Source organism: Numida meleagris, unplaced genomic scaffold (genome assembly GCF_002078875.1).
Source record: "Numida meleagris isolate 19003 breed g44 Domestic line unplaced genomic scaffold, NumMel1.0 unplaced_Scaffold261, whole genome shotgun sequence".
NCBI classification, from domain to species: domain Eukaryota; kingdom Metazoa; phylum Chordata; class Aves; order Galliformes; family Numididae; genus Numida; species Numida meleagris.
Genome location: NW_018364419.1, coordinates 382,939 through 391,751, shown reverse-complemented (window position 1 = coordinate 391,751; position 8,813 = coordinate 382,939). Strand labels below are relative to the sequence as shown.

The 8,813-nt window shown below is 53.4% G+C and overlaps 1 protein-coding gene and 1 long non-coding RNA gene across 8 annotated transcripts in view; both read left to right on the top strand.

Moving 5' to 3' along the window:
- Positions 1-108: 108 nt before the first annotated feature.
- On the top strand, positions 109-3,151 carry LOC110391013 (leukocyte immunoglobulin-like receptor subfamily A member 6). 7 transcript variants are annotated; one of them, XM_021382669.1, is made up of 6 exons: positions 109-897; positions 971-1,006; positions 1,302-1,402; positions 1,480-1,838; positions 1,944-1,981; positions 2,327-3,151. In XM_021382669.1, the coding sequence occupies exons 1-6, from the start codon at positions 866-868 to the stop codon at positions 2,352-2,354; spliced, it is 594 nt and encodes a 197-aa protein (XP_021238344.1). In that variant the 5' UTR covers positions 109-865; the 3' UTR covers positions 2,355-3,151. The 7 variants fall into 7 exon arrangements, 6 of the variants coding, with proteins under 6 accessions (XP_021238344.1, XP_021238343.1, XP_021238342.1 ...); XM_021382668.1 differs by having other exon boundaries at positions 114-1,006; positions 1,124-1,402; positions 1,480-1,697; positions 1,810-1,838; XM_021382667.1 differs by lacking the exon at positions 971-1,006 and having other exon boundaries at positions 114-970; positions 1,124-1,402.
- A 556-nt stretch (positions 3,152-3,707) lies between these two features.
- Positions 3,708-8,813, top strand: part of LOC110390996 — a 12,742-nt gene continuing 7,636 nt past the window's right edge. Inside the window, exon 1 of the long non-coding RNA XR_002433934.1 lies at positions 3,708-4,303. This is a non-coding gene — a long non-coding RNA (uncharacterized LOC110390996). The remainder of the gene's footprint in view (positions 4,304-8,813) is intronic.

Sequence of the window (8,813 nt, the reverse complement as noted above, 5' to 3'; positions counted from 1 at the left end):
TATGTCTGCACAAATGTGTGTGTTGTGAACATGTGTACTTAGAGCGTAGAATGTGAAGGTGTGTTCTGGGTGCTCAACACCACATGTCAATACACACGTGTAGCAAGTCATGTGGTCATATGCTGTCCATGTGTGCTGTCACATATGCACAATAAATGTACATTCATGTGTACTACATGATTAACCCTGAGCCTTTGAGTGTGTATGTGTGACACAATACATGTACACCAATGTGTGTACACAACAATGCACATCTGTGTCCTTAGCATGCAGTTCTCGTGTTGGCACTCCATGTGTGTCAGCACTGCACACACGTCCATAGCATGTGCCTGATGTCAGTACCACGTGTGTGCCCCACTAAAAATGTGTGTCCTCATAGTGTGCCCCATGTCTGTGTGAGTGTCACTGTGTCCCCAAAGGTCCCTGCTGCTGTCCCCAGTGGGGATGGCAGGGGAAAGCACAGCGGGGACAGAGTGTGGTACCCAAAGCGTGTGGTGACAGCTGGCTGGACGTGTTGGGGACTGCATGTGACATCTCATGTGGGACATCCCATTGCAGCACGTGTCCTGTGTTTGGCATGCCATGGGGCACACCTTGCAAGGCCACGTGTTGGCATCCCACTGGGGACAGCGTGTGACACCCAACCTACAATCTGCAAAGGGCAACCCAACGGGGACTTTCTGCATTGCTCCATGTGTAACACATTATTGGGGATCCCATGGTGCCACCACCCTTTTGAGCACCACAGGTGCCGCATGAGGAGGTGACATCACAGCATCCTGTCCCCAAGAGGAACTGACATCAGCTCTCCAGCTGCTTCCTGTGCCCCACTGCAGTCTCGCTGTCCCCAGGCTGATCCTGCCTCATGGCAACCAATGGCGCTGGCCCTCATCCTGGGTGAGTGACAATGGGGACATGGTGCCATGGGGGTGGGTGGCCCTGTGTGAGACCAGGACCATGTCTCTTGCAGGTTGGTGTCTGGTGGCAGTGAGCAGGGCACAGCTCCGTGAGTATGGGGACAGGGGGAGAATGTGTACAGAGGGAGGGGAGCGTGGGGAGGGGGCAATCAGAGGGGTCCATGAGGGTGTGCAGGGACAAGGCTGACTGGTGTCCCCTGTCCTAGTGCCCCGACCCTCCCTGTCGCTGCATCCCAGCCAGGGGGTGTCCGTGGGGGACACTGTCACCCTGCGGTGCAACCTGTCCCGGCTGGCTGCCTGGGTCTGGCTGTACCACGTGGGAGGTTGGACACTCAACAAGTACAAGGACAAGGAGCAGGACGTGGTTGAGTTCTCCTTTGTTAGCACAAGTCGGGAACATGCGGGGAGATATCAGTGCCAGTACCGGGTGCCTGAGTCAGTGGAGATATCAGAGAAAAGTGACCCCGTGGAGCTGGTGGTGACAGGTGAGGGCGCTGGGGATAACGGATGGTTCTGGGGGCTCCCAACAGGACCATGTCCCATTCCTGGGACTGTGTCCCAGTGCTGTCCCCTCCCCTCATGCAGATCCCAGCTTCCCACCACCCAGCATCTCCCTTCGCCCTGAGGAACATGTGGGGACAGGGACCAATGTCACCATCCGCTGCTGGAACAAGGACTATGGGTCCAACTTCCTCCTGCACAAGGATGAGTGCTCAGCTCCTGTCCTGCGCCAGGAGCCTGATGGTGGGGGCACAGCCACCTGATCACCAGACCCCACAGGTGCTACATTTACTTCCCATGGGAACCTGGTGGTGTTGGTGGCTGGGGGCTGCACTGCTGCCTTTGTATTCATCCTCATCCTTGTCATCTCCTTCCTACTCGCTGCCCGCAGACGTCGCATACGGAGAGATGAGAGCCCTGGTGGGAAGGGGTTAAATTTCTTTATTTCCCAGTAGTTCCCCTCCAATGCCCCTCAAGTCTGCCTCCCATAGCCCCCACCCCATTCCCCTATTTGTTTTGACACAGGTGCCTCCACAAAAAATCCTGAGGCCATGGAGATCCAAGTAAGTCTTTGGGTCAGGGGACCCCAAATCCCAACCTGACCCGTGGAGTCCCCACAGTCCCATTGAGAGCCCCAAACCCTGCCCATGGGGACCCAGGAGACCCCCAGCCTCGTATGATTTGCCCTTACGTTAAGCGCATCACCCAATCCCAGCCCATGGGGAAATCTAAATCTGCATCCTGGATCCCCTGATTGCCCTGGCCCCTCCAAACCTTAAACACCACTCAGACCCCATGGATACTTTCACACCATGTAGTAGGAACCCCAAACACCACTTGCGGGGGGGTCTCCCAGAGCACACTGGGGACCCCTATGATGACACTCTTCTGTCCCCTTGTGTCCCCAGGTGCCCCCTGGTGACAGCGAGGGTCTGACCTACATCGAGCTGCAAGCTGTGACCCCCAGCATGCAGCACCCAACCCCCCCTGCTGCCCCCCAACCCTCTGTTATCTACGCCGAGGTGGCCACTGGGGGGCACCACTGATGCCTCCGAATCTGTGTGCACAAACACGTGTGTGTTGGCTGTACACATGTACTTCAAGTGTGCACAGTGCAGGTGAGTTGGGTGTGCTCACCATCACGCGTGCACTGCATGCATGTATCTCTGCATGTGTTCAAATGTATTACAACTCTGTACAGTGTCACATATGCTCAATAGATGTACACATCTGTACTATGTGCTTAACTCTGTGCCTCCATGTGTGTACGTGTGACATCATACATGTACACTGAAATGTATACACAATAATACACACGTGTGTCATTACCATGTGCCTCGTGTCTGCCCCATATGTGTCCCCATAGCAAACACCAAGGACACACGTGTGCTCCCCATGGCACATCTTCATCGCTCCAACCCAAACCAGCACCCATCCCACAACACTTTTGGGACAGGATTCCCATTTCTGGAGGATTTTTTTCCCACACTTCTGGAGGAGAATTCCCTTTCTGAAGGGTTTATCCTGCTTTTTGGGGGAGAATTCCTCTTTCTGCAAGGCTTTACCCTTGTATTGTATACACTTGATTTGTATTGTTGTATTTGTTGTATTGTATACCCTTGTTTACCCTTGTACTGTATACCCCTGTATGTATACCCCTGTATTTCTGGAGAGTTTGATTCTATCTTCTGGGGACAATTCCCAATTCTGGAGGCTGTATTTATTAAAAATTTTGTAAAAATTCTCATTTCTGGAAGTTTTTTCCTACTTATTGTGGAAGATTTCTGCTTCTGGCTGATTTTATCCTGTTCTTATGGTGGTAGATTCCCATTCTGGAATATTTGATCCTGCCTTTTGGGTCAAGATCCCCGTTTCTTCCAAGGTCTGTTCTGCTTTTCTGGGATGATTCCTGTTTCTGGAGAGTTTTATTGTCATGGGGAGGAGTGCACCTGGTTCTGGAGGGTTTAATTCTCACCTTGAAGGAGGATTCCTGCTTCTGGAAGGTTTGATCCTGGATTTGGAGTGACCAATTCCCATTCTAGAATGCATTCACCTGCCTTTTGCAAAGGGATTCCCATTTCAAGGGCATTTTGCCCTGGTTGTTGGGGCAAAGATTCCCATTTCTGGAAGGTTTTACCTTTGCTTTGTCTCACCCCAACAGAACCAGCCCTTGGGCACAGGGTTTGCTGACAGTGACATCGCAAATCCTTGGATAATTTCACATCCCCCAGCACTGAAATCAGGGCTGAAGGACGGGGGCACAGCAGTGAGGTCATCCTAAAATATGTCTGTTGTTCTTTTATTTACCACCAAGGTTAATTATCTGTCAGGACACAGCTTTCCCGATGCTTACACCAGTTTGTGTGTTTAAACAGCAGAGTTTGGGTTGGGTTTCTTTATTTTTGGTGATGGGGGAAAATGCATTTTTGTGACCATTTGGAAGAGGGCAAAAAGATTGTGGGGTTTGCAAGAAAATGGGGAAAAAGGAAGTTTTTGTGTGGGAGGGAGGGCTGTGTGTGGGAGCAGCAGTAAGGGGAAGGGCAGGAGAGCTGACTTCCCCCTTTTTGTAATGCAAGGGGAAATGCTGGAGAGTTTGAGAGCTCGATGGAGACTTTAGGGGCTGGATGGAGGTTTTTTGTGGGGCTGAATGGAGGTTTTTGGGGCCACACAAAGGTCTGGGGGCTACATGAAGGATCTTCAGGCTCAGTGGAGGTTTTGGGGCTGGATAGAAATGTTGGGGTGGTTGGAGATTTTGTGTCTGAGTGGAGGATTTTGGGGTGGATGGAGGTTTTTTGTGCAGATGGAGATTTTGTGTCAGGATGATGGCTTTTGGGTTTGACTAGGGTGTTGGGGCCTGGATGTAGAGACTGGGTCTGGGTGTAGAGGTGAGAAGTGGATGGAGATTGTGGGTCTGGATGGAGGAGTCAGGGTCGATGGAGATTTTGGGGGCTGGATAAAACTTTTGGGGGCTGGATGTTGGATGTGGGGGCTGGATGGAAATTATTGGGGTGCACTGAGATTTTAGGAGAAGGTTTGGGGGTTGATTGAGGTTTTGGGTGGCTACATATACAGGTTGGGGCTGGGTGTGGATGATGGTGCTGGATGAAGATTGGATGCAGAGTTTGGGGTGAGATGCAGATTTTGGGAATGGATGGAGATCTTGGGGCTGAACAGAAGTTTTTGGGACTAAATAGAGTTTTTGGGATCAATCAGATTGTTTTAGGAGCTGTTAGGAGACTTTGGGTCTGGATGGAGTTTTCGGGGCTGGAAAGATGGGCAGACAAATGGGCAGATTGATGAGGTATGTAGGCAGATAGACGGACAGACAGGTGGAAGGATGGAGAAAGAAATGGACACAAAGTGCCGGGATCTTTGATGTGTCCGTACTGGATCAGGAGATGCACGCCCCGGAGCAGGCAGCCCAGCAGGAGGAGGACGGGCAGATGGATGAGAATACAGTGGGGCACAGTACCCCCACAGTGCTGGAAAAAGACAGGGGTAAAAAGGAGAGGAGAGGAGGGAAGGGAAGAAAAGAGTAAAAGCGAAATGAAACAGAAGGTCATGCTGTATGTGTTGGTGCTGGCAGCTGTGGAGCTGCTGCTGCTGCTGCGCGGCTGCTGGTTCCCCTTCCTCTGGGCGCATCTGGGAGCTTTTGTGGCTTTGGTGGGCTCGTCCCTGCGGTGCCGGTGGCATTTGTCCCGCCAGCCGAACATCACCCTCCTGCAGCTTTTCCAGAGCCACGCTCAACGCTGGCCACTCTGCCTGCTGCTGCTGTTCCAGGGTGAGGTGCACAGCTACAGCGATGTGCAGGGGAGAAGGAACCACTGCACCCGCACCTTCATCCTGCGCCTGGGCTTGTGCCTGGGGGAAACTGCAGCTGTTTTCTCCCCAGCGCCTCTCCCTGTTTCTGGAAATGACTGGTGCTGACCAAGGGTCTGTGCACGGACTTGCTCACCTCTCAGTGTTTATCCGTGTTTATGTGTGTGTCAGGGTCTGTGCATGCATTTGCACTTGAGAATGCTGGCTGGCTCTCTGAGAGCAAGGCAAGGTCCATCCCTTCTTCCTGTCCTCCGAATTCAGACTGCAGAATTCTTTCCTGATCTCCTGGATCTGGCAGCACCACATGCAGTGGCTGAGTGCTATTACGTTCAGCAGGGAATGGGCTCTGCAGGGCTGTCCCTTGTTGGTGCCAGGATGTCAGCGTTGCAGCAGCAGTGTGTTGAATGCGGTGCCTCTCCTTCTGGGCTGCCAGCAGTGCTGCTCCCAACACAGCGCACTCGGTGGCTTTTCCTTGCTGTGGCCACAAGTTCTGTTCTTTGCCAGNGCATGAAGGATTTGGGGTGCTGGATGGAGATTGTGGAGCTGGATGTAGACATTGGTGTGTGATGGAGGTTTTGGGAATGGATGGAGATCTTGGGGATGACTGGAAGTTTTGGGGGACTAAATAGAGTTTTTGGGGTCAATCAGATTGTTTTATGGTCTGGTTGGAAATTTTGGGTCTGGATGGAGTTTTCGGGGCTGGAAGGATGGGCAGACAAATGGGGAGATCGATAAGGTATGTAGGCAGATAGACGGACAGACAGGTGGATGGATGGAGAGAGACGGACAGAAAGTGCTGGGACCTTTGGCGTGTCCGTACTGCATCAGGAGGTGCAGCCCCCGGAGCAGGCAGCCCAGCAGGAGGAGGATGGGCAGATGGATGAGAACGCAGTGGGGCAAAGTGCCGTCACAGTGCTGGAAAAAGGAATTAGTCCCGCCAGCCGCCCGTCACCCTCCTGTAGCTTTTCTAGAGCCACGCTTGACACCGGCCCCTCTGCCTGCTGCTGCTGTTTCGGGGTGAGGTGCACAGCTACAGCGACATGCAGGGGAGGAGGAACCACTGCACCCGCACCTTCATCCTGTGCCTGGGCTTGTGCCTGGGGGAAACTGCAGCTGCTTCCTCCCCAGCATTCCTCCCTGTTTCTGGAGGTGACTGGTGCTGACCAAGGGTCTGTGCACGAACTTGCTCACCTCTCAGTGTCTATCCGTGTTTATGTGTGTGTCAGGGTCTGTGCATGCATTTGCACTTGAGAATGCTGTCTGGCTTTCTGAGACCAAGGCAAGGTCCATCCCTTGTTCCTGTCCTCCGAATTCAGACCGCAGAATTCTTTTGTGATCTCCTGCATCTGGCAGCACCACACGCAGTGGCTGAGTGCTGTTACGTTCAGCAGGGAATGGGCTCTGCAGGGCTGTCCCTTGTTGGTGCCAGGATGTCAGCGTTGCAGCAGCAGTGTGTTGAATGCGGTGCCTCTCCTTCTGGGCTGTCAGCAGTGCTGCTCCCAGCACAGCGCACTCGGTGGCTTTTCCTTGCTGTGGCCACAAGTTCTGTTCTTTGCCAGCGGCTGGAAATCCTTCCCATCCTGCACTGGGATGGTGCCCATGGTTGTGAGCCCAAGCCATTTGTGGTGGGGAAGGGCACAGCCTGCACTTTTCCAGCTGCTCAGGAACAGGGGAGCAGCCCAGCACCGGCATTTCCCAGGCAGCCATGGCTTGACCCTGCTCGCAACTCTCCCGTCATAGAGCCTTCCTGGGCTAGAGCTGAGAGGTCACCGCCGCACCTTCCTGCACAGAGGGGATCCTGCAAACACCACCACGTGAGTGTCACATTCTATCCTTGAAATGAGGAGGGGCACACACTGCAGACTAAAAGGCAGAAGCATCCAGAAGCCCAGGGCAGCGCTCCGAGGCGAGAACCAGCAGCGCAGGGAAGGAAGCAGGCCTGAGAGCAAGGGATGGCAGCGAGTGAAGGAAGAGCTGAGCGCTGTGAGCAGCAGCTCTGAGGCTGAAGTCCCGCTGAGAGCAGTTGTGTTGGAACACGCTCTGCTCACATCTGTTGGGATCTCCACCCTTTGCGCCCCACGTTGGGCCCCCACCACAAGGACTGCGGTGCTGGCACCCGGCAGCAGCTCAGCACCACACAGCTTGGATTCTCACGGACTCCTCTCTTTGTGGGTTGGGGTGAGAATCAGACAAAAAAAGGCAAAACTCCTTGGTTGAGAAAAAGCTATTGACTTAAGCAGAAAAGGAAGAGAGAAGTAACAGTAATGGTAATAACATTGATAAATTTACAAAACTTGTGGCGCTCAGTGCAAGTTCTCTACACTCTCTCATCAATGCTATAACGTGGGAGGGATTTGGGGTCCCAGTGGGTGTTAAGGGATTGGATGAGGATAAGGAAGGATTCTGGGGTTAGAGTTGAACATTTGGGGATTTGGTGGGATTGTGAAGGTTATGGGGTCCACTGGTGAGGATTTGGGGATGTTCGTTTTGGGACAGTTGTGGTTCTGGTGGCTGAGAGAGGGTAACTGGAAGGGGAGTCTGGGATGGCTTAGTTCTGGGGCCCTAGTGTAGTTCAGGGGAGTCTCATTCAGACTTGAAGGTTCCCACCAGTTCTGAGGGGTGTTTAGGGCTTGGGGGTCTGGGGATTCCATAGGTCAGATCTTGGAGATCCCTATGCGTGGCATTTGGGGGTTCCACGGGGGTTTGGGGGTTCCCATAGGATCTGGGTGCTGTCCAGGAGGTTTGGGGATTCCGTGGGGCTTTGTGCTGGCTGCCCTCCACTTGGGACTGATACGCTGAATTTTGAAGTTGCCTGTAGGGTGTGTAGGGCTGGGGGTGTGGGGCATTTGAACTCCAAATCCCTCGATGTAGATTTTGGGTTTCCCATGGGCTGGATTTGGGGATGCAAATAAAGGTAGGGTAAGGAATATGAGGATGGGAGTGTGTTGGGGCCCACGTGGACAGGGTTTGGGGTTCCCAGTGGTGTTTGTGGGCCCAAAGAGGCAGGCTGGATTTAGGTTTTCCCTGACTCAGACACTGTCCTGGAACCTAATGGACTCAGGCTTCCTGAGGGGGGCAGCTACATGAAAATGGGGAGGGGAGTGGGTTGGGTGTTATGGAGGGCACCAGAGAGCACGAGGGGGATCAATAGGGCATGGAAGCAACAGCAGGGGAAAGTGAATGGGATTTATCCACCTATAGAGGGTGGAAGATGAGGAAGGGCACACCTGGGGGGATGTATAGGTGATGGAAAGGGGGATTGAGAGACTGGGCGTATAGATGATATCAAAGAGGAAGCAGAACACACTTGGGGGCATCGAAAGGTGCCCTGTTGGGTATCAAAGTGATTCAAGTGCCTTTCCCAGCAGGGCTCTCATCTCTCCGTATCCAGAAGCTGCGAGCATCGAGGATGAAGTAGAGGCCCAGGCCAAAGACGAGGGCGGCAGCGCAGCCCCTCACCACTGCCACCACCAGGTTCCCACGGGACATCCTCTCAGCACCTGTGGGGTTTGGGAGCATGCATCTCCCCATCGCAGGCCATCACCTCCACGAGGATGTGATGTAGTGACACTGCCA